The sequence below is a fragment of the Dermacentor variabilis genome, chromosome 3, assembly GCF_050947875.1.
Source record: "Dermacentor variabilis isolate Ectoservices chromosome 3, ASM5094787v1, whole genome shotgun sequence".
In the NCBI taxonomy this organism is placed as follows: domain Eukaryota; kingdom Metazoa; phylum Arthropoda; class Arachnida; order Ixodida; family Ixodidae; genus Dermacentor; species Dermacentor variabilis.
Genome location: NC_134570.1, coordinates 183162393 through 183188133, shown reverse-complemented (window position 1 = coordinate 183188133; position 25741 = coordinate 183162393). Strand labels below are relative to the sequence as shown.

The window sequence follows — 25741 nt, the reverse complement described above, 5'->3', positions numbered from 1 at the left end:
CTCACGTGCTGCCACACCACCCCCACCAGTCTTTTCTCCTTCCAATCTCCTCTAATACCGCGACTACTATTTCTCATTTCATAGATTTCTTATCCTCCACTTACCTTTGTTTTCAATTACTCAGTTGCCTTCCAAGCATGGACCCTCTCTGTGTTCACACTGATGAAAGACATTGATTATCTCTGTTTGCAATGGATATCTGCAAGCTCTCATTTGTGACTGAACTGCGAATCGAACGCGTCATAGAGCATTTTTATTCTGCTAAGCCTATGTATTTAATTAAGTACCGTCCACCGGAATTACAGGCCTTAGGCAGGAGTGGGTATTAAATATAATTCGTAGAAGGGTATCAGGAAAAGCGCTTCATGCAAAAAACTGGGTAATTTAACATGCGTGAAAATCGAATATAAGCATAAGAATACAAGAATTTGCCGTCGCGTACACTGTGATGAATATACATGCTAAATAAAAGATATAGCAGCATAAGATTTCAAATACGATCTTTGAAATGCGCTAATTGCACATTTCAGTACACTTTTAACAACACAAGCCATAAAAAACAGTTATTGCTATAATAATATCGATTAAACTATGTAGGTAAAATAAAAGCACAGGTATAAACAAAATTAGTATTACATATAGGAATCATTAAATGAAGTAACGAAACAACATTGAGAAGAGCACGAAACAGTCTAGTAATACGTTTTACTAGATTTCGTGTGAAAAATAAATAGCAGAACGTTCACGGTTCAATACTTCTAAGTTTGAAAAATTCATCAATTGCCGCGCTCGTGACCACATCTGCTGGCAGTACACTCCAGTCGGAGGTAGTAGGAAAGAGCAATGAATTTTAAATGTCTTTGTTTTGCATGAGTACTCGGCGATTTTTTGGGGTTGGTAGAAAGGTGTAGTGCGACAAGTTACACGTTCGATGAGCGTTTTATAGTCGATTTGTAACATGTCATTGCTATAATAGGCGGAGAAACTTCAGCCTCCCGTGATACCGCCGCGTTTTCTGTTCTAGATTGGCGATTCGCAGAAGCGCGGATGGTGATATCTGCCATATGTCGCGATTCAAAATAAACCTGGTTGACTTTTTTTGTGCACTTTCCAATTGCGCAATGAAAGTGTCTTTCCAAGGGTCCCATCCGATGCTGCATATTCGAATAGTGGTCGAATAAATACATGGTAAGCTATAAGTCTTATCTCAGGCGTAGAACTACCCAACGATCGTCTAAGAAAGTGCAATTGTTTCAGTGCCTTTTTTTTTCTTCATACGCTACAGATTCACTCCATCACAGGTCAGACGTGATAATTACTCCTAGGTACTTATATCTATGTACGACACTCAAGTGTTGACCGGCTAATACCCCTGTCACACGGATGCGGCTAAAGTCCTTTTAACTCCCTTTAACCAAGGACGTCTTTATCTCGAGGGAGATGCGCGCCGTGTCACACGGCAGTCCTTTAGCAAAGGAAGTTTAAGGAAGTTCCTAGCGAAAGGAGATGGAAGATATCCCTTGCAGACTGAAGTACTCTTGTTCCCAGCGTGCTTGAATTTCGGGTCAGGAAATCACCCTCATTTTTATTAACTTCGCTTTAACCAGCAGTTATAACTGTTTTTATTGCATATAAAATAGTATTTCAGCACTGACAAAGATATTTGAGTTGAGCAGCTACATTCGACTCTCGAACCGGGCGTTCTCGGAATGGCTGCTGCGTTTGCCCTGACTGCGCCATTTTTTGTTCTTTTGGTCAACGCGATCGCACGTCTTGCGCATGCGGAATGAATGATTCACGTCTTTCCCAAGACTTTTTAGCAATATATAACGTGTTTCTTTCATGACTGCGAACGAGGTGAGCAGCGCCTAATGGGCCCCCAGCGGCAGCTTTTAAACGCTCGCTTATGGGCCGTGTGACACGGAGCCGACTCCTTTGAGGTGAAACTCCCTTGCGGCCTTTAAGGGAAGGAAGTTTGAAGGAGATCCGAGTTGCCCGTGTGACACGGGTATAAGAGGTATATAAAATTTAGGGGCTGTTCTTTTTTTTTGGGGGGGGGGGGGAGGTGTTTCTGTCATCACCAGTCTTTCTATTATTCACAAACATTTGGCACGTTGAGCAGCACTCCTTTATTTTAGTCAAGGTATCGTTCAATAAAGCTTGATCTTATTCGCAAGAAATTTCTTGATATTGTACGCAGTCATCTTCGGAGAGCCAGATTTTAACAGGAATATTCTCGGAAATTTCATTTATGAAAAGCAAAAACAAATGAGGGGCAATAACATACACCTGAGGAATACCGGATTTAATTGGCTTGGAATTAGAGCTAGTGCAGTGGATATTTGCACTTTGGCATCTGCACGAAAGGTATGACTCAATCCATGCAAGCAAGGACTCATTTGTTACAATTGGATATAGTTTAATCAATAGTTGTGTGTGAGACAGCCGGTCGAATGCTCTTTCGAAATCGAGAAACATAGTATCAACTTGGCTATTTCTGTCTAAGCCTCCCGCAAGATCATGCATTGTTAAAAATAATTGCGTTACGGTAGATATACCGTGGCGAAAACCGTGTTGAAGATAATTAATTCAGCCGTCTCTTTCTACGAACTTTGATATATATTTGCATACGATATGCTGTAGCATTTTTACGGAACTGTTGAGAATTGACATCGGCCTGTAAGACGGTGAAGCTGAAGCATGATCTACTTCAGGTATTTGTATAATTTTTGCACATTTCCAATCGCTCGGGAGCTATGCGCGAGACGGAGGCACAGTGAATATTAAACTAAGAGAATGTAAACACCACATCGCGTATCGTACTAAAAAACATTTGGTACATTATCAGTTCCCGGTGACTTCTTTACATCAAGATTCAACAAAAGTGCTAGTACACCTCCTTCATTGACACATATATCGTCAAAGGGCGGTAATTCTTCGAAAGAGGCTCAACCAGGGATGATATCGTCATCTTGAGTAAACACCGAGCTATAATACTAGTTTAGCGCCTCAGTGACTTAGATGTTGCCAATATGTGAATGACTCATTTAGGCAAAGACCAGGCACTGACTTATTCTTTGGTGTCATATAACGCCAAGATTTACCTGGTGAAGACATCAAAAAGTTTTCCATGCGCACACTCTGAAAGCAGTATTTTGTTCCTTTTATGCGGTTTTTTCCGGACAGCGCGCAAGTCAGAAATCTTATCTGCATTGGTCAGCGACGTGTGCTGCTTGTGATTTTTACAATGTTTCAGTCCTTCGTGATTGAACTGCCAACTGAATGCGCCCCAGATAATTTTAGTTCTGCATGGTTACTTGCGATACGGGCGCCCTGTAATTTCTTGGAAAACAAAAACGTGTTTCATTGCTTTTTTTCAGAAATTTGGCCACTAATCATAGACTCTGGTTCCTTATTAGGGTTACATTAGTTATCTGAATAATAAATTTTCGATCGCTGCTGATGTTCTCAATGCACGAGCTCCGGCATCTTCGTCACTGATGTCAAACATTTCCAAATTCGATAATGTCGCCTAAAACGTTCCTCAGCTGTCGCCCGTTCAATTCCTCATCCAATATTTCCGTATCTAGCATGTCGAATACCTCTTGCAAGCATATAGCCAATAAAAAATGGAGATCATGTTTGCAGGACAGCCTTATTATTCGGTATTCTACTACTCGTGAAAAATGATCGTAGCTGTCAGATCACTGTTGATATAGTAAATTTGTTCCACAATACTCCATTAAATAATACAAAAATGCAATGCCTTCATCAGAGCCGGTATCTGTACTCAATCAATCGCCTTTTGATTACCTGTGAAGGTTACATATAGGCGATAGGTATTTTTCGCCGACTCCTGAGTTACCTACTAATGAAACGACTACCATACTGATCAGTATGCTGTTGAAAGCCAGCTTGTACTGCTCAGTTTAGGTAGTAGTAACAATCTTTATTTTATCCGAGACAGGGTTTATGGAGGAGAGAGATGGTAAACTTATTTTTATAGCCTCCTCTAACTAAGAGAATTACATGAGGTGTGGGGTATAGTCCTATGCCCCACTGCGCGTTGTTTGTTTCAGAAGTGGGAGGAATTCGATTCGCAGTGGCGCGAGTTGGAAACGCTTTGCTTTCCATCAGCGTATGATAAAGCGCACTGTGGCGAAAGCAAAATAAGCTCTCTGGCACCTCTGGACTACTTCGCTCCAGATAACTAGCTAATGGCGTGTGCACTGCCAGACAAAATATTGTGGCCGTGGCGGTTTACGGCAGGAGACAGCAAAGTTCCATGATTTTTCCAACACTAGCTCTATGGGCTACAGCAGTCCCTTATATAACACTTGTTTAGTCGCGATTGTTTTACGGTTAACTTCGGGTGATTTTCATGGTAAATCGGAATCCAGTACAGCTAACGAAATCAAATAACATATTTCAATGGAACTGCGTACACTTGTGGCGCTTCCATGTAGGTACTTTGGGGCTGGTTGATAGGTTTTTTTTTTCTCTGAAGTCCCATTCCTCCTATGGAATACTGCGAATGCCTTAGTTAGTGCAATTATTGCGGTAACACAACGCCGCCGTATAAGAATCGCCAAAAATAACTTTAAGGTGACGCCTCCAAAATAACTCTTGCAAAGTTATACAGCTAAGAGCGTGAAAATGCTAGGGCCTTCAAAACAAGAAGTGTGCGCTGCGTGATCTGCGTAAGCTGCACAACGGAAACCGCTTCCTCGCAGATGTCCAATGACAAAAGTGTCCGCCGCACGGATCTGTCATTAATCCTAAACTATTTCACAGCGAATAACTGCCTCTGTCCAGTTTACTCGCAGCAAAATTTCAATGGTAGCGCGGCGTTGAGCAGCCAAGGCACAGCCTTTCCATCAAACTCTGGTCCCGAAGAGCACTGTTCATTAGTGCGCACAACCACCTCGGCACGCCGCTGCCGTCGCCGCTCCTGGTTGTTAGGCGTTAGCTATACAGCGCGACATCAAATCAAGCGGGACGATGCACGGAGTAGGTGCCAGATAAGGACGGCTCCATCGTCAGCCTCCTTCCCACATGGTGTCGGCCACCAATTTCATTGCTGCTGACAACGCAATACGAACGGGGCTGACGGTGCTCAGCACGTGGCTGACGAAGTCGATTACTCTGGCGTGGTGCTCTCCCACCATTCTGCTGTTCCCGGTTGCTTCGCGTTGACATGCCAAGCAGTCGTGGTGGAGCAGCTTTCGTAACATCGAATGCAGCGGTTTGTGGCGAACCCTACCGACGTGCCAGGAAATGGGAACAAGAGAGCAGACGTTGGGCATAAATCAGGCAGACTAATGTTCGTGGTTTCTCGAGCGCCTGACGCATGCCATATATGTATAAATAAAGTACTGGGCATGACGCAACTAGCGGTGATGACAGTCAGCATTACTAAGCAAATGTCTCTCAATGGGGCAGTAGCGGAACGCACTATATTATCGGGTGCTCGACAGTTGCTTCAGAGCAGTAAGTTATCAGTATTAGTTACCGGCGAAAGAGCTCTTCACCAATCCAATCATCGGCGACGGACGCAAATGTATTTTTTTTTCCGCTCTTCAACTCAGTTTCTACGGGCGCAAACCGTTTCTATTCGGAACTGTGCGAAACGTACTGTAAGTCATGCGGCCGAAGTTGTCATCGATGAGGGTGACCTTGATGCCGCTTCCCTTGACGCAACAAGTGCGGCCGTCGATGAGGAAGTGGTGGTTCTTGCTCGTACTCGGCAACACCCTGATGTTCTCCTCGAGCAGGTTACGGTGCTCGAACTGTAGCTCCCGCTCGGCGACCGCCAACGTGCACGCGACCTGGCCGATGATGCTGATCGCTTGCGCGGGCTTGAGCTGCGCGCAGTGTTGGGACACAGTTTTAAGCAAACCTATTCGGCATTAGAATTTAATACTGAGCCAATTGGTAAACATGTGTCTTTCTGCTCGTGCAGCGCTCACAGAAAGCAAGGAAAGGCACTCAGTGCACGCATTGTACACTTCGCACCTGCACATTCGGCGTACTGTGTATTTGGCGCCTCGAGTTCATAAATCCTACCTGGTTTCGTAAAGCTATCATCAACCTCCAATTGTTCCCAATGTATTTTAACGTTACTGGTTCTTCAGTAACAGACTGCGTTATTTCGTTTATCGTCTGGCTCGAGTTCTCGAACAAAGATTGTCTGCTAAAACAAAAGCGTACATCGCCCTTGACCTGCCATATAGTGTGCCCATAATAATGACGGAAGATATATTGATACCGGGGATATACATGTATAAACAAAGGGAATTCAATCGTCTTTTCATGTCAGAGGACACCACCGAAATTAGGGGGAGAACCGTCAGCGATCTTACTAAAGCTACAAGATGGTTGGATTGCGTGTTGGCAACACGCCGGCATGGACTAAGACTTGGCTTCACGTATTCGGTCAGAATGAGCAATGTATCTACAATGAACTCTTCAGTTTCTCCATACTTACGCCTCGGACAAAATGAGCAAAGTTCCTACAGTAGCTGTTAATGTACAACTGAGTAAAAATGAGGCACCAGCTCTTCTTCACGCGTTGACTTCCCGTTCTGGCCGTTCAGCGATGTCGACGAAAGTGTTTTGCAGCAGCGCCGAAAAAAACCCGCAATTCGTCTTATCCTTCCTGTGCCGGATGCTCCACTATACAAGTTACGCACCAGACAGACGTTGTGCTGTTCCTTCATTGAAATGCTGCAAATGACGAGCGTTTATTCATGCGCCCTCCTTCCACGTATTAGGAGCAAACATGAAAATAAAAATGCGTTCGGGGGTTTTACGTGCCAAAATCACAATATGATTATGGGGCACACTGTAGTGCGGCACTACGGATCCGTTGTGACCATCTGGGGTTGTTTAACGAGAATCTAAATCAAAGTGCACAAGCGTGTTTGCATTTCACCCCTATCAAAGTGCGGCCACCACAGCCTTATAGCAGCCGTGACATTGGACTGTGCATTGCCACGAAGACACTGCCGCGGGCAGGAGGAAGCTTTGAATCTGGAGCTCCTAGCTCAATTAATGGGAAATAAACTAAGAGGTCATTTTTTTATAGCGAAGGGCATTCTTTGCAGAATTAACGTGTTTTGCGGTATGTCCGTATCTAACCTATTTAACGCGAACTTTGGTGACTGCTTAAATACCCGAACAGACAACTTGAGAACAGAAAGCTTGGAAGCATTGGGTAAGTGCAACTGGGCATATGAGTCTAGGTGTGTAAACATTTTTGGCCAATCCTTCTGAATAGGCATGCGCCACTGGGCAGGTGCCCGGATAGGCAAGCAGAACAAGAGGCAAGAACTGAATAAGTCTGCTACAGAAAATTGAAGTCAGGTAGGGAGAACTGAAGAAACCGGCAACAAAACAGCCGGAATCGGTCCAAGAAATGAACAGAATGGGAACGCAGCGTGCATTGAATGAGAAGATATGAGCTGCAAAAAAGGAAGACGATGTGGGCATCAGAAAATTGAAGTCGCACACACAGAAGTGGAGAATTTGGCAAGACCATCTCTTGCTACATTGCCTCAGTGACAATCCTATTAACGTCGAAATTCACTGTGAAATGAGTTATGCCAGGCGTTCGTTTTCTTCTTTTTTTTTAGCTTTCGACTGCACATTAAATACTGTAAGCATTGAAGTGCGTCTTAAGTGTTACGGGAGTCCCTCTGGATCATCAAAGTGACTCATCAGTTTATATGACAATAAAACAGTTAAACTTCCCTTTCATAGATATCTTTAAACTGAATATGAAAGAACTCCAGGGAAAACACGGGGAAGGCGGGAGATGGAAATTCAAGACGATGAGGAAAACGAGCACAAGGTAAAAGCGGGAGCCAACGTTTCGACAAGTGGACTTCTCTTTTCACTTTGTTTTCGTTTTCCTAATATAAATAAACCGTAGCTTTCACAGATTAGTGCTAACGTGTTCTTACTTAAGCAGAGCGCACGAAAAAAAGGAAGTTAAGTTTTCTATTACTAGGTGTTTCGCGTGCGCACTGTTCCGTATGACTTGTATGACAATGGATTATAATAGCCGGAGAAGCAGCTCCTGTCTTGAGTATAACATGCAACGACCGTCCGTCACTACGTTGTCCCCGTTTCGCGGCAACCCAGTGGCTCGCCTTGCCTCGGCATGGAAGTCATTGTCCCCTGCTCTTTCTTGGAATCGAGATGGCTGCCCGACTGCGGCGCCACCACAGCCACTCGGCAAGTCTGCTTTCACTTTTGACTAAAGCCAGTCGACTCTCCGATCTTAGCATGTGAAAACGAGCATTACTTGCCTCCGCTAAACCGTGTTCCCAACAAGCTTTCCCTTTTCATCACTTTCTGCTTTTCGAACTGGTTCCTAGGTAGAAATGTTCCAGCATTTGAAGGAGTGAAAGTCGGTAGCGTTGGTCTGAATTCATGTCATAACTTGAGGGTAATAGCATGTTTTACACTGCTAACAACTTTTGCACTTAGGCATCCATCCTGTTGTAGTGGCAGCAGCATCGGCGTCGCACGAGAGATGACGTAGACGCTCGCGTCTACACGAGGCACCAGCGTCTGGCACGCTCCGGCACGGGCTAGCGTTCCGAAGGAGATTCTAAAAAAAATTGGAGGACGCTTAAGCTTCGCCTTCAAGAGTCGTTCCCGTTGACCCACCAAGGGGTGTAAGACAATGGGCTACGGCGCAGCGACTACACGCCCCGCATGGGACGCGGTGAGCGTCGAGCAACGCAGCGTTCGGCGCGACAATGAAATGTGCGCCTGAGCAAGCGACGCACGCCTGAGCCTTAGAAACAGCTCGTTTCTAAGGCAACACCGCGTTCACTAGAGGCGCTTTTGTACCGCTTTGAAGCATCGAACTCGTGGCTCAGTGGCAACGTCTCCGTCTCACACTCCGGAGACCCTGGTTCGATTCCCACCCAGCCCATCTTGCAAGTTGTTTTTATTCATGAAGTGCCTGCGGCGATTTATCGCTCACGGCCAACGCCGCCGACGCCGACGACACCGGCTTTTCTGCGACACGAGCTCCTTAACGCTGTCGCGTTGAAAAGAATGCTACGCTAAGCGATCGAGTGTCGGTTCTTCCTCTGCTGCGAGAGCCCGAGACTTTACCGGTCTACGTGGTCGCTCGTCGCCACAGTTTGGTGACCCCGGACGTGATACTGCCATACGCTCCTGTGGTAGAGACGACCATGGACCAGACCAACGCTACGAGAGCCCAAGGCCAGAACCCTTCCGAGGAACGCGGTGAGCCCTCCTGTTCCGCCATCGCTGTCCGCCTCCCACAGTACTGGGACCAGCACCCTTCGGCGCGGTTTCTTCAGGCCGAAGCGCAATTTCAAGTCGCTGGTATCCGCTTTCAAGCCTCGAAGTTCCATTACGCCGTCGCAGCGCTCTCGCCCGCCGCCATTGACGAGGTAGCAGATTTGTTGAACTCCCCATTGTCTGCCACCGCCTATGACGATCTCAAGGCAGCACTGCTACAGCTGCACAGCAGCTTCACAGCATTCTCGCATCCAGCAGCTTCTGTCCGCTGAAGAACTCGGCGACCGACGCCCTAGTCAACTTCTTCGCCGAATGACCCAGCTGCTCGGAAACAACGCGAGATCCATCGACGACACGCTATTGCGCAAATTGTTTTTGCAATGACTCCTGGCTAAAGTGCAGATGGTCCTGGCGACAGCCTCTACCATGGACCTTACCGGACTTGCCACTTTGGCCGACAAAGTCATGGAAGTATCCACCCCAACTATTACAGCCACGTCACCGTCTCCGGGTGACAATACAACCACCCTGCAAACTCTTCCCTGCTCTTCCGCAGTGCAATCTCCGCTCGACTCCTTGTGTGAGCGCCTGGAACGCATCATCTGTGCCGCGGAACATCGCCACACATCTCGTCGCCCACGCAGCCGTAGTTCCAGCAGATCTATCCCCCTCCTCATCCTTCGCTTAATAGAGCAGATGCCGCGGTCTGGCGGCAACTGCAGACCAATTCATTTCCTTGTCTCCACATGCTACATATCTTTCATCCCACCCTGTACCCTTCCTATTGTCCCCACTGTGGGGCCAAACCCACGGTGTATCACTCCATATGGGAATGCCCTAACCCTTCAGGTGTTCCTCCTATACCCAACCCTACCCTTTCCTCTTGGGAGTCTGCGCTGCTCAGCACAAGCCAGCAGGAACAGCAACGGCTGATCCAGCGGGCTCGCGAAGTCGCGCATGGCAATGGAGCCCTGGACTGAGGGCCCCACTCATCGAGGAAATTTTCTACTCGCTTTATGAAATAAATATTTATTCTCTCTCTCTCTCTCCAGCAGATCAAGACGCACGGGCACCCGCAATGAAACCTCAACTACAACGCCTGGCGTTTGCTACTACCACCACCGTTTTGGAAACGACGCTCGTCACTGTCGGCGTCTCTGCGCTTGGCAGGGAAACCGGCCGGCCGACCTCTAACGGCGACGAGTGGTCCGGTCCAGCACACAAGTCGCCTTTTCTACGTGACAGACAGAGTTACGGGACAACGACTCTTATGCTATCTTCGGCTGGTCGTTTCTGAGCACTCTGGAGCGCTATCGCGAGTGGCGTTGTCTTCGGCTGGTTGAAAGAGGGTGCGCGCACTGCGTTCGGCTGGTTCTTCTCTATTGCTCTCCTCTATCTTGGAGCGCTCTGAGGCGCTCCGAGCCCTGTCGTCGGAGCATTCATCCAGATTGAAACGTCATCGCAGCGCCGCGTCGCAGCTGTTGGCGACGGCCCACCGTAACCTTGGCAACCTAGGCCACTGCATGCTGGCGTCTCGACGAACGTTCGTCCAGCCGGCACGTCCTCCGGTTTTTCCGGCAGCGCCGGGAGCTTTGGATAGGCGAAACATCGGACGTTGGCAGTAGTCACGTGCTTTCGCATCAGCAATTTCCTCCTCCGAGAGCGAGTCGCACGTTCGGCTTGCACGCTTGTCCCCTACCTTTGAGCTCGGGAAACGACCGATCTACCCGACTCTGCTTCGGGGCATACAGGCGTCCAGTCGAAGATACCACCAGTCTACACAGGGGCTGACGTTAGCATTCTTCCCGCAAAGCACTCCGACCGAAAAGCGACACCTGTCTCGTTTTTGCAAGCCGTCAACGGCACCAGGATTCCAGTTTTCTCGTCACGCTCCGTCATGCTTAACCTTGGCCTTCGACGAGCGTTCCGCTGGGTTTTCCTGGTTGCAGACGTCCGTCGCGCAGTTATTGGAGCAGACTTCTTGCATAACTACGGACTCCTTGTGGACATCCAACGACGCCGTCTCATCGACTCCGTGACCCAGCTATCCGTTCCCGCCGTCGCATCATCAGGCGCATCGCCCATAGCGCCTATTTCTGCATGTTGGACGAACCTTTCGCCGCGCTCCTACGCGAGTTTCCCACTTTGAGGCGCCTGCCGGACTGGACGCAACCAGTACAACATGATGTGTGCCATAATATCGTCACCTCCGGCCCACCGGTCTATTTCCGACCCCGGCGTTTGTCCCTGGAGAAACTTAAGACCGCCCGCGCGGAGCTCGAACACATGCTGCAACTTGGCATCATCCGCCCTTCCTCCAGTAACTGGGCATCACCACTTCACATGGTGCCTAAGAAGACGGGAGACTGGCGCCCATGCGGCGATTACCGGGCACTAAACAACGTCACAGTTCCTGATTGCTACCCTCTACCGAACATTCAGGACTTCACGGCAGCGTTGCACGGTGCGACGATCTTTTCTAAGATCGATCTCGTTCGCGCCTACCATCAACTACCGGTCGCTGGAGAAGACATTCCCAAGACCGCCATCACCACACCCTTCGGTCTTTTCGAATTTCTCCGCATGCCTTTCGGTTTACGCAACGCGGGCCAGTCCTTTCAGCGTTTCATCGATTCCGTCACCCGAGGTTTGCCTTTCGTTTTTGCATACATTGACGACCTCCTCATCGCAAGCTCTTCGGCAGGAGAACATCTTCACAACTTGTGGTTGTTGTTTTCACGCCTTGCCAGTAAAGGAATTGTCATCAACACCGCCAAGAGTGAATTCGGTCAACCCGAACTCGAGTTCCTCGGTCATATCGTCGACGCTAACGGCATTCAACCACTGCCGTCCAAGATTCGCGTCATCTAAAACCTTCCCCGACCGACCACACTCACCAAGCTTCACCAATTTCTCGGATTCGTCAATTTCTACCGCCGATTCATTCCCGAGTGCGCACGACTTATGGCTCCGCTAGACCCTCTCCTGGTAAACAAACGCAAACAAGTGCTTGAGTGGACTGAAGGGGCCACCGATGCTTTCACAAGAGTCAAGTCCGCCCTCGCCGACGCCACGCTGCTTAGACACCCAAAGCCAGACGCACCCACTGCCATCATGACTGACGCTTCAAACACCGCCGTTGGTGCCGTTCTGCAGCAATTCATCGACAATGCGTGGCATCCACTCGCTTTTTTCTCCAAGTAACTGAAGCCTGCACAGTCCAGCTACAGCGTGTTCGGCCGTGAATTACTCGCTGTTTACCTGCCTATCAAGCATTTTAGCCATTTTCTCGAAGGCCGTGCATTCACTGTCTTGACTGACCACAAGCCCCTTGTGCACGCAACGAATCGTTCGGCATCCTGTTACTCGCCCCGCGAGATTCGACACCTTTCCTACATCTTCGAGTTTACAGCAACGTTCCGCCACATCAAGGGCACCGACAACGTTCCAGCCGACGTTCTGAGTCGTGTCAATGTTGTTTCCACGTTGACATCGGAACCTTTCATCATCGAGGCCGACTTACTCGCCAGTCAACAGCGTGACGACACTGAACTGCGTACACTCCGGAATTCGTCAACGTCCCTGAAATTGGAAGACGTCGTTGTGACCCCAGATGGTACGTCCGTCGTCTGCGACACTTCTAACGACACACCTAGACCATACGTTCCGGCATCCCTTCGCAGACGTCTATTCGAAACCGTGCACAACCTGTCTCACCCTGGCATACGCGCGACACAGAAGCTTCTTTCCAGTCGTTTCGTTTGGCCTCGGCTAAACGCGCAAGTTCGCGATTGGGTTCGCTACTGTTTGTCGTGTCAACGTTCGAAGATCCAGCGTCACCCCATTCCGCCTGGCAAGTCTTTTCTTCCACCGGATGCTCGTTTTGACACCGTACACCTGGACCTCGTCGGCCCTCTCCCACCTGCGAAAGGTTACTGCTACATACTGACATGCATCGACCGTTATACACGGTGGCCAGAGGCTACACCTATATCTGACATCTCAGCGCCCACTGTTGCAGCAGCTTTCGTGTCTACGTGGGTCGCAAGGTTCGGCTGCCCATCCACAAAAATCACAGATCGCGGTCGGCAGTTTGTCTCAGCACTCTTCAACGAGCTGGAACGACACGTTTTCGCACAACTGCTTACCACCCGCAGTCCAATGGACTAGTTGAACGTTTTCACCGGCATGTTAAGGCCTCCCTTATGGCACATGAATCGCCGGAGAAGTAGGTCCTGCATTTTCCCTTCGTCTTACTTGGCATCAGAGCCGCACTCAAGAGCGACCTAGGTTGCTCCTGTGCTGAGCTAGTTTACGGCACTCACCTACGCCTTCCGTGCGATTTCTTTGTCGCCACCCCCAAAACGCCTATGCCATCACCTGCCGAATACTTTGCCGAACTGCAAGTCTTCTTCAGCCAGATACGCCCCGTGCCTACACGTTCACAAGAAGCAAGGTCCCCGTACCTTTCTCCCGCACTCACCTCAGCTACCCACGTTTTCGTGCTTAACTGTGCCGTGCGGAAGCCTTTGCAACCACACTGCTCCGGGCCATTTTGTGTTCTAGAGCGTCGTCCGACGACGTTTGTTGTGAATGTCAACGGCCGATCAGACACGATTGCCCTGGAACGTCTGAAACCCGCCTACATCGAAGCACCCGCGCCATCAGCTCCACCAGTATGCGACGCGACCCTGCTGCATCCTTCGCCGCCTCCTGCGCACGTGACACCCAAGACCAACGCCAAGACACGCCGCGTCACGTGGACTTTCCATCGTTCGTCGAACTTTCCTCCTCTCTAGGGGGGGGGGGGGAGCCCTCTGTAGCGGCAGCAGCATCGGCGTCGCACGAGAGAGACGTAGACGCTCGCGTCTACACGAGGCACGAGCGGCTGGCACGCTCCGGCACGGGCTAGCGTTCCGAAGGAGATTATAAAAAAAAATAATGCTACGCTAAGCGATCGAGTGTCGGTTCTTCCTCTGCTGCGAGAGCCCGAGACTTTACCGGTCTACGTGGTCGCTCGTCGCCACACTGTCCTCTCTGCGCACATTTCATGGCAAACTTCTAAACATACAGTAGACTCCCTTTAAAATGAACTCGAAGGAACCAGGAAAATTTATTCGCCTTATCAGCAATTTTTTCTTATCATAAGAATAATTGGAAACATGACCAGGTGCATCCAAATATCATACTTCAAACCGGGAAATGAAGTAGACTTAAAACGGGGGAGAAAACCATATTTACTTAGCTGAATTTAATAGAACAGTGTTTTCAATTGGCACTCCTGCTTGGCGTCATCCTGACCGTGACGGATGTTTGGCGCTTCTGTGCAAATCTGCGAGCAGCCACAAAGGATGTCATCTCGTCGACTGACCTTAAAAAATTTTCTATGCTTTCGTGCTATTGGAAGTTCGCTAGGGAGTTAAAGGAGGCATCTGCCGCCTCAGAAGTGATCGGTGCAGGCTCCGAGGTAGCGAAAGTGCGAAGACGCGTGCTGAGTGCGCGCCAAACCAACGCAACCTAGAGGAAAGTCTAGGTGACGTTGAGCGAACGGGAAAAGGCGGAACGAGGCGATGCGTCGCGGAGGAGGAAAGTAGGCGGAGGCGCACTGGATTGATCACCTTCGGCAGTTGCTACAGGTTTCCTTTGCTTTAGGGACGTGGCGGTTTCGTCTCGTGGTAACATCGACCTAGCGCCATACGCTTTCTGTGCGAGTGAAAGCATGCGATGGTGAGCCGACGACGGCGGCTCCATCTCGCGTGGCGCAAAGGAGGAAAGTGGGAGAGAGAAGCGCGCCGTTAACCGTCGCGCACATGGCCCCGGGGAGGAGAGTGAGGGGGTGTTGTACTTCGGCCGCGTGCGGGCGCGCGCTTAACTTGAATGCGATCTGCTTTGGGGACAGAGTCTAGGTGGCCGATGGCTCGTAGCTTTGGGTGCGCTGTGTTCTCGCCACTCAGTTTGTGTTGAAGCGATAGACAGTGCGAAGACCTCTTCGCTCGCTGCTGCTGCCGCGATTCCTCACGGCAGCGTTCTGGCAGCGAGCTTCTGCGGTCATCGAGTGCGATATGTTCATGTTTGCCTGTGTGCGCTGACATCCTGCTTGTGAATTTATTTAGTACGCGAATGTTTACAAGAGGGCGTTCCGCTCCGGCGGCTGCTGCGTATGGCGCGGCAGCACGAGCCCTGTCTTGAATACGATTGGCGACGCGGACCGTCTTAAGTGCACCAAGGGCCGATGGCTTCGTATGCTCTAAAGCACCCATGTGCTAACGCGTCACCCGTGTTTAAAAAGTGAAACGTCACTCTCTGTTTCCTCATCTTGTTTTCACATGAGTCCAACGGCGATGTGCGCCGCAGGCCTCTAGTTTGGTGCTTCATGCGCGCGCCCCCGGGCAAGGCGCATCAAGACCCCTATAGCCTCCAGGATGGGTGGCAGTGGCGGTCACTCCGAATGTTCGTCTTAACCAGAGAGCACGTCTCAGGCAGTTCGTGCTCAGCAAATGTTTTTTTTCATTGAGTATATGGAAAACAAAACAAACGTTGGCATGTTGTTCGTTATATGCGAGATTTCAGCTTAACTGAGTTCCTCTTAGCGAGAGTTCACTGCTGTTCTCGAAACGTGTATAAGTGACTACAGCAACTACGGGAAATTTGCTGGTGGGCTAGTTGTTCATCTTCACGATGAAAACAGTGCAAAGAAATGAAACGACATAATGAAAAGATAGACAAACCTCTCTTGTCTAGATTTTTGCGCTGTTTTCGTCTTTTACTGCTATTATTACTTGATCTGCGTCAAAAACGATTTTCCATTGGACGGACGCAAAAATGTCTTAAGCTCTACGAAACCACCTGATACGATTTTGAGCAGTCAGGGTTCTTCGAGTGAGACGACGTATCAGCTGGAATGCAACAATGAGCCAAAATACATCGCCATTTTATACGTGTCAGTCATTGTAAAGGATAAATAGAACTGTGCAGCACTTCCCCACATTTGTAGTACGTTCATTTTGCGCCTTCCGTGACTAATGCGTCGTAGCTGACCTACTTTTCTATCCTGCATAGTGAAATAATATTCCATCTAAAAGCAGGGTGTGCATGGAGGTTAGCCTTGATACAGTAAGGTTTTCTCGCATTCAGAAACGCTGCACACTATTTCATTCAGAGCAGTAGAAGTAATGTTGTAGTTCTTTTCAGAACGAAATTTCCTCAGAAAGCAGACCTTCCCGCAAACTCCACGCATGCACTCACGCGCGCACCCACGCACATACGCACGCACGCACACACAAATGAAGCAACGCCTTAACCCATCTAAATAGATTTTTCAGAAATTACTAAAACCTTTCTTGGATTTACTTAGACTAGGAGAGAAATACCATATCAAACGTGCTGGTTACAAGCTATTGAGAGTCGAGTACTGTAACGCATGGCAAAGATCTCGCTGTAAATGACTGAACAGTCAAGAAAGCAAAACTTTCCTTTGATGTACGAATGCTCCTTATATTCGACGGTATTTCAAATATTTCTATTTCCTTACATGCGTCCGCTTACCTTAGAATGAAGCACACTTGGACCACAGTAGTCGCTCTCCACCAGGAGGTAGCGCTGCTCCTTCGGCCTCATATCTGCAGAACAAAGTAATCGCGCCTGAAATCACTACATCAACAGCTAAATGCACCTATCTTTATGAAGCCACTGTATGTTTTTCAGACACGCTTCCAAGTGCGCAGGTTGCACATGGTAGAGACTAGGCAGAGTGTAAGGTCAACATTGAAACAAATCAAATTGCATTCACAAGAAGCAAAAGACACAGGCACATCCAAAAAACGTGGAAAACGCGACCGGATTTTAGTTGGACATGCGCTTAATGGCGAAACCGCAAGAGTTAAATTTGTCCTGTGTTTTTTCGGCAGGCTTGATTCATTGCGTACAAAGACCGATAATCCATTGACTCACCGAAAACGTTCGAGTTCTAGCACGCAACTTGACGAAATTTTGTCTAGTATGCATTACTAATGGCTGCAAATATGCCAAGATTTCATGTTGAAATTTCTAAGAGTTTATGTTCAGATCTGCTAACCTCAAATCTTTCTGCGCATTACGCACTCAACAATATTACACGGCTGCTTTAAGGGTTGTGTGTAAATCAGTGATGTCCACATTTCTACCCTTAGAAATTCTGGAACACCTGTAATGATTAGACCCGTCCAGCTGAGTCTGATATGATATCAGTCTGCATTCTGTGCTTCGGAAGCGTCATTGTGTAAGGCGGTTGCTTAGCAACTCAATGCTGCTAAGTAGCTGATCAGCACTACGCTTCCTTTTTCAAGCGCCCCAGGGTCATGTACCGTGTGTGAGCAACGATGATCGACGTAGTTGTACGAATTAAGTTTTCATCGAGGACGCGTTAAAAAAAATTTAAGGCCCACTTAGTTATCTCTGCGTGAATGAATACGAAAGCACTGCGACCACCGCACAATGTTTAGATATTATGTCACAATGTAAGGTCGGGGGTCCGACTCCCACCAAAGTTTCAGGGTTCTAGTCCCAAAGAAGGTCGTGCGTTCGAGTGTCTTAAGTCACTCTATCTCGATTAACTGGGTCTTAATTATATTCGCATTATTTACAACAAAAGGTCGTCGGCATGACTCCCACCAAAGGTCGAGGGTTCGTCACCGATGGTCATGCCAACGCCGACATCTATGCCGGATTTCCCGCCTGATGAGCCGTACTATACTTGCGCATTAAAAAGCTGTTGAGGTTTCATATTTTTTTCTGCTTCAGTGAGCGGCATTGGACCCGTGTTGAAATTTCTACTAAGCCATTATTTCGTTAGGGATCAAGCACTCACCCTTGATGCAGCAAAACGGCCAGTTTAACTGAGTCTCAAGGTTGAGGTACTTGATTCCTCACACTCAAAAACAGCGAAAAGACGAGACATATAAAAGGATAACGCTGCGTCCGCCATCTCTTTCCGTGTCTTGACATTGCACTGGCATCTATGAGAAGGTGCTTGATTTCTGTCCAGCCTACCGAACGCAATTACTGAGATATATTTGTAAACAAAAGCCCATACGTAGAACACTGACGTAAAAAAAAGGTGAGTGCGCGAAAATCGGCAGCAAATGGAACTATATATATGCAGCTGAGATTCACGAGCAGATATGTTGGTGTGCCTTTGCGCAATCGTGAACATGAAAGACATCCAATGAATCATTTAGAAAGTAGTTCTTCATATCGCGATAAGACTTGCCAGGGTGCGGCTGGTAGCACCGCGAATGTTTCAGAGCGTATTCGTCGTACGCTTTGGCGAAGTTCTGTGGCAGGGTGTCGGCCACGAACACAATTCTGGAAAAACCCAACAAAAGAAGACACAAATGAAGTCGCGCAAATAGTTCTTTTTTTTCTCCCTGTCTCTACGCTTTGTGGGCAGTTCCACTCACCTGCGTATAATCCTGAATCCGTAAGACTTATTGGTTAGGCCCATATGCAGGTCGCTCAGCTTCCTGTAATATGCAAAAGACATTGGAAACTTGTTTAGTTTCAGAAGTACCGTATACTGCCTTTATCGGAAATGTAAACATGTGGCCGAGACAAAAGATTAGCCTCGAACGAATTTTCGTACGTCACATTGCACTTATACTGCTTAATCACGCGTGGCAATTTCGACAACACAACCAGTTACTGAGAAAACACTAAGCATTTACAAACGCCATAACTGGCTTTCTAACTTATCAATGCTGCTACAACGGCCTTTTTACTACATTGTAACAAAACAGATCCGGAAATGGTTACAGGCCTATCTCCCACTGGCTTGTTTCTTTTAGCTGCATACTGTTATGTAGGCCACTATAATTACGTCTACTACTTCTAACATCCTCGATTTAGTATTCGCCCCTACGCCTGATCTTTTTCATCCCATATCGTACCTACCGGGGCTAAGCGATCGCTTACTGCTTCGTTTTTCTTTGACTTGCACCGTGCCTGACAAGGGTAACCACAAAACATATATCCATGACTATCAACACGCTGGTTATGATGATAATTACCCCGAGCTCTTTGCCCTTTTAGATGATTACTTGCTTAAATTTCATGATCGCTCCGTGAATACTAAGTGGAATTTCTCCGAAGTGGCAATCGCCATGGTTCCCTCAATCGTTAAAAAGGCGCTGTAGTAAGAAAAAAAAACGCATTTTTCGCTCTGCAAAACTAACCGCTACTCAAGAACATTGGACAACTTATCAGGCCGTGGCTACCGAATGCAAAAAAGCTCTCAAGCACACCAAGGATTTATACTACATTATTATTTCTTCTAATTGCCCAAAGCAATATTGAAGTGCAGTCAACAAAAGAGACAATTCAGCTCAATACTCAAGCGATCAACTGATCCAACTTGATCAATGTGGAAATGTTCTGAGCTCTGTATTTGTTTTCGATTTTCCAGAAATGCCTATTCTGTAACCCCTATCTATCCCGGTACTGACTTTTTTTTTCCCGATGGACCCTATTGTGTTTGATATTGCTGGCATAGAAAGAACAATAGATAAGTTAAAAGTTTCTTCATCATGTCGCATTGATAGTGTAAATTCAAAGTTTTTAATCAGGACTAAAGTGAACAGTGCTATAATACTTTCTAATCTTCAGACAGCCTGCAATCAGGAAGACTGGAAGGTCGGGAGAGACCTTGCACAAGTCTGGGGATAGCCACTCGCCATGTAACTATCGGCTTATTTCACACTCGTTCATTCCCTGTGAAATTACGGAACATGTCATTAACTTTCACCTTGCATCAATCCTGCAGTCAAATGCCTTTTTTACAGACCCTCAGCACAGATATCGCAAGTCATTTTCCTGTAAACGTCAACTTTTATCATTGACACGAGCTCAATTCCATAATTGACAGGGGCTCCATTGTTGACTCTATATTCTTACATTTTTTTAAAGAGTTTGACAAGCTTTCTCATCAACGGGTTTTTTAAAACTAAGTGGATTTCACATTGATCCTAACGTTCTTGAATGGCTGCACTCTTATCACCGATCGCTCCCAATTTGTCACAGCTAATACTTCCTCGGTCACTTCTACAGTTGAATAAGGTGTGCGACAAGGCTCTGTGCTAGGACCTTTGCTTTTCCTCATTTCTATTAAAGATTTACTTAATAGATTATGCTCATCAATTAATCTTTTTACAGACGACTGTTTCATGCACCGCGAAATCGACAGTGACTTCGATATAGGTCTTCTTCAGTCCGATATCAGCCTGACTGGGCTAACACGTGGAACATTCAACTAAACATTAACAAAAGTACATGCATGTTTCTCGTCGTAATACTACATTGCTTTCATATCTCAATACTAGCAACCTTGAATCTATGTCCTGTTACAAATCTCTAGGGGTATTTCTTTCTTCTAATATTTCTTGAGAGATGCATGTACACCATATAACCAACAACACTAATCGCATGCTGGGCTACATACGCCGCAATTTTTATCTTTGTTCTAGTTCTGTAAAACTACTTCTTTATAAATCGTTAGTTCGTCCGAAACTTAGATATGCTGCCTCTTTCTGGGACCCCATTGAAGAGACGCTCATCAACTTAAATCAGCCCAGAACCGAGCGGCTCGCTTCATCCTTTCTAATTACCACAGTGACTCCAGCGTCCCTACTATGAAAGCAAGCTGATCATTACCATTGCTATCACAAAATATCAAAATATTCCGCCTTTGCCTGTTCCATAAGATACATTATGAAAACTTTATACTTAAGAATAAGTTGATAACCCTCCCGTGTTACGTTTCAGCTTCCATCGACCGTCGTCAAAAGGTTGGTTTTCCTTCATGCCACACCAACCATTTTTTTCAATTCATTCATCCCCAGTACGTCAGTAAGTTGGAATCTTCCATGATCTGTCGTCAAAATATCTGGTAATTCTAAGTTCAAAGCTGCTTTAAGTAAGATGCTGTTGTCAGAAACACAAGAAATTGTAGCATTGTCACCGTTCTTGTTTTTCTTAGCCCGTTGTTTTTTTTTTTCCTTTTTCATCCAACCAAACTTTCTTCGTAGGCATATGTTACTATTTACTGCGTCGTTTCTTTTATTTCATTGTTGATAAGGTCTCTATGCTTTGTGTGCTAAGCGCTTTTTTCTTTTTCCTTAAACTATGCGCCATTCATTGTTAATTTCCTTTATTGTATTCATGCAACCCTTTCTTTATCTTTTTAGCTTTATATAAATTTACTCCTGGCTTTTTTTTTTCAACTTTACCGAATGTACGCCCCCTCCCCTCTGTAATGCGCTCGGGCCCTGAGGGTAATGAGATAAATAAATCACAATAAATACCCACAATCAAAAACCAAACGTCATCATAGTAGATGCATGGGTGGTCCTTCAATGCCTCTGGCGCATTGTCATTATGCCACCCCGGACAGCCATTCGCGTATGATGCTACCAACCGTCTCGGCAGCGCCTGTGCACTGTAAGAGAAGCACCTTGCGAGAATGTCATGGCCCACCTGCTGCTGAAGACGACGCAGTACACCTTGGATACCGAGTGCGTGTCGATGGAGTACAGCTGCACGACCGTATCCGTGGCCGTCGGCGCCCTGCTGCCCACGTCAACCATATAGGCTTCGGAGTCCACGCTCTCTGCTTTCTTCCTTAGCTTGGTGCCTTTGTACCTACGCACGAATCCAAAATTTCCAAATGGAAAAAGCAGCAGTGGTGGTTGGAGGCTTTGTTGCTCTCTTGTCTACCCCCCCTCCCCTTCTTTCCAATAAAGGAATGCTGTAACAATTGTAGACGTCTCCAAGAGTTCATCAAAATCCTCGTTGGAAGTGTTCCATAAAGAGGTAACATATGTAGAAAAGCCACATCACTTCCACAATATCTTTTACAAAGTAGTGTGGAAGCGACAAGCAAGATTGCGTAAGCATAAAATACTTTATAAGCGCGCATAAAGTTACACATGACAATACGCTGACATCGGTAAATATAAAGGAACAAAATTACGCAGATAAAACGGATGCCAACGAACTGGCTAAACCCTCAAAGGTTGTGTTCATTGATGATGTAGTCAAAGATTCCATTTATTTAAAGGCGATCAGTAGAAAACAATGCATAAAAGTGTTAGTGTTGTTAGTGAAAGTGTTAGTGAAAGTGTTTGGTCACATACACGCTGAATACCAGAAGTGTTCAAAAGACAATACGATGCACACATTTGCCGTAGAAACTGCGTTACGCATAGATTTTCCATGCAGTTATGACAAGCCTGTAAGACTGCTGAGCCTTCTCGTATTTTTATATCTCAACGAACATTTTCGCTTCCATGAGGCTTGACCACGGTTTCGACAACACAATTTGTGATTGTTTTCTGAGCTGAACCAAGCATCTAAGCGCATCTAGCTAACAACACTTTCAGCTTACATTCTTACGCGCACTGCTCTGCCTTGCAAATAAAAGTTCAAATTCTACTAATGGAAACCAGACGAGGATTCGACAAATAAGGAAACATTCTATAGCTAGCAACGCCACAGTTCGAAACATTAGTTCAAATACTTCCATTTTTCTGATTTGAATCGATACACAATCCACTGACACTGCTAACGTTTTCAGGGTCAACTATTCAACCATCCCACATTGCCGAGCTGCGATTGGACTGCACCTATGAGATGGCGAGGAAATGGGCAATAATTTGAAAGTTAAAGCTCACTACGACTTCTGGCTAATGATTTCTCGCTCGCCTTAAAGGTTGCTCAAGACATCTACCTAATTTTCCCCGCAACTACCTATGATGGAGTTTCCACTGTGCGTTTACTTCCTGGTATATTTCACGTACACTATGAGCGGCCATGTTGATCACTGATCATTGGAACTCCGGTTACCGGTACTTTTGGAGCGTTGGTTGATGCATGCGGTAAATTTACGTATGCCCACAGCCAAGAATGCGCAAGCCGCCGTGGTTGCTTAGTAGCTACGGTGCTCGGCTGCTAGGCTCGAATTCGCGCGATCAGATCCTGGCCTAGGCGGACGCATTTCGCTGGGGGCGAAATGCAAAATACGCCCGCGTACTTAGATTTAGGTGCACGTTATTAACCCCATGTGTGAGAAATTTCCGGAGTACACCACTATGGTATACCTCATAATCAGACCGTAGTTTTGGCACGTACGACTCCATAATTAATTAATTACCATGTGTAATTTAAGCAGGCCTAAAGCAAAATTAAAAGATCACGAAACAAGGACACGTAAAAGAGTTAACAAAACAAGCAAGAATAACAGAGCGCTTGTGTTGTTCAGTCTTGTCGGGGTCGTTTTTCTGCACTTTTTTTTAAATTTTACTATATACCATAAACCAACTAGCCCAGCAGCAAGCTATGTTTCAGGAGGCCCCATACATCAAACACGTGGCCCTTATGCACACACGAAGTTCGTCACCGGGGAAATAAAAGAAATGTAAGCAAAGCATGTGCTCTGAAATCCTTGCTCTTGTAATTGGCGTTATGCCAGTTCGCACAACACGCACTACACCCATCGCATTCGGCCATTAGTCTAAGTGTGCATTGCGAGCTGACTTACCCGAATATTACATCACGCACTGAGAGAACCCCAACCACTACATCCTAGCGCCTGTACTACAATGTCTCTCGTCGACAAGGTGCCCTTTTTTCAAAGGAAACTGAATGGGCTTTAAAATGTGAAGATCCGTAGTATTTTGAAAAGCTGGTCACAACTACGGCGCGTGCCACTGCGCAGCAATTTCCGATCAAACTTGAGCAGTACCACCGTCAATCTCGTGAGGCGAGCGCGGCGCATTCGGACGGGGCAAAAGCAAAACGACTGCGAGTGGCGTGAACATAATTCTCACGTGAGCCTGATCGCCCAGCTCGCCGGCTTCGGAACAAGACATGCCGCAGATTCAAATGCCAAATTACGCGGATGCACTGTCACTACAAAGTGCAGCGCACACCGGTACAGAGAGTAGATGCACAGTACGAAGGCGGGGACACGTGAGCGAAGAGCGCTGCGAAGTTCGCAACAGGGCACCGGTGCGGGACGGGTCGCAACGGAAGGCCGGCGGCCGTCGCCTATATCCAGCAAAGTAGATATGATCGGCATGCCGCATGCGAAGCCCCGCACCGGCAAGCCACAGCAGCCAATGAGAGCGGGGAGAGCGCAACGCCACGATGACGTGTAGCTGAGTGGCGCACCTTAATAAAACGAAAAGAAAACCAAAACCCACTGCAGAAACATGTTGCCAGCGTCACACGAAAGCTTGCGCTAAAGTTGAGCATCTTTCGTAACCCTTTTATTACAACAATTATGGCACACTATTAAAACGGTTGCATCCTTTGAGGTGTATATTTGTCCCACAACAATGATCATCTGCATTGCTTGCGTTTCCTTTCTTGAAAAGTCGGCGCTCGCTACTTTCCTGTCAAGAATGCTGTGTCAACTGATAACGCACAAGCCGTTGCTGACCGGGTAGAACCGGGTGCGCAGCGTTAAAGAAAGAAACGCGGGAAAGACAGATGACTGTTATTGTTGTGGGACAAGATAAGCCCCAAAGAGTGTAATTTTCTTTAAGAGTGCACATTAGGATGTACAGGCGACATTATTTATACTGAAAGACGATGGTACCTCACGTTAAAAGAGCGTGAATTGTCTACATGGCTTCGAGTTCCTCACGCGGATTCCCAAGAAGTGAAGAGCAGACTAGTAACAATGAAAATAGGCGCAGCTTCACAGAACCGGCGCCGCCATTGCGGCGCTGCTGCCGTCGCTCCCACGTGTCCACGCCGGCAGTTCGGCGGCAGTTCGCAAGCGGTGACTGGCACGGCGTGCCGGTCAGGTTTCCGCACACGTATCCCGCTTGAGATGTCTACGCGGCGATGTCACCAACGCGATACAGAGAAGAATACCGATGACAGGTGTATGCAGAGAAGTATAGCACACATCTAGCGGCATATACTGATTCTCATATCCAGGTTTTCTGGACAAGGCAAACCCAGCGGTGATTGATTCTGGCCATTTCAGAGGCTTCCCGAAAGGCATACACGGGCTTTTCTTGTAACGTTACGGGGTCAAAGGGCTACGATAATCAACGGAAGCATTCCGCGGGAGCTTTACTTCAATGAGAGCATATTCTTAGCGTTCGAACGTCGCACAGCCTTGACGAGAGATGCCGTCGTGAACGGCTTTTGATTTTGACCTATCACTCTAGTTTTAATTTTCACGTATCTGTTTCCTTAAGGTTCCCCCAATTATTCCCCATGATTTTGCTACCCGCACTGATGGGCTACCGCACCAGCTGCAAATCGAGGAAATATGCGCTTAAGAGGAAGCTTTAGCTCGGGTGCTCCTATCTAAATACTTGTAAAAGGAGAATTCGCTTTTCTCGGGACAACCACTGCACCCAAATTTGGAGATTTGTTGCATTTAAAACAAAAGCTTAAAATCTGTTGGTTT

General features: G+C 47.2%; 1 protein-coding gene across 1 annotated transcript in view; it reads right to left on the bottom strand.

Annotated features, from left to right (window-relative positions):
- Window positions 1-25741, bottom strand: part of LOC142574939 (serine/threonine-protein kinase haspin-like) — a 48376-nt gene that overhangs the window by 4726 nt on the left and 17909 nt on the right. Inside the window, exons 6-10 of the mRNA XM_075683926.1 lie at window positions 21790-21954; window positions 18723-18785; window positions 18533-18627; window positions 16831-16904; window positions 5636-5864 (exon numbers count right to left, since the gene is read on the bottom strand). Of these exons, the coding sequence (XP_075540041.1) occupies window positions 5636-5864; window positions 16831-16904; window positions 18533-18627; window positions 18723-18785; window positions 21790-21954 (626 nt within the window). The remainder of the gene's footprint in view (window positions 1-5635; window positions 5865-16830; window positions 16905-18532; window positions 18628-18722; window positions 18786-21789; window positions 21955-25741) is intronic.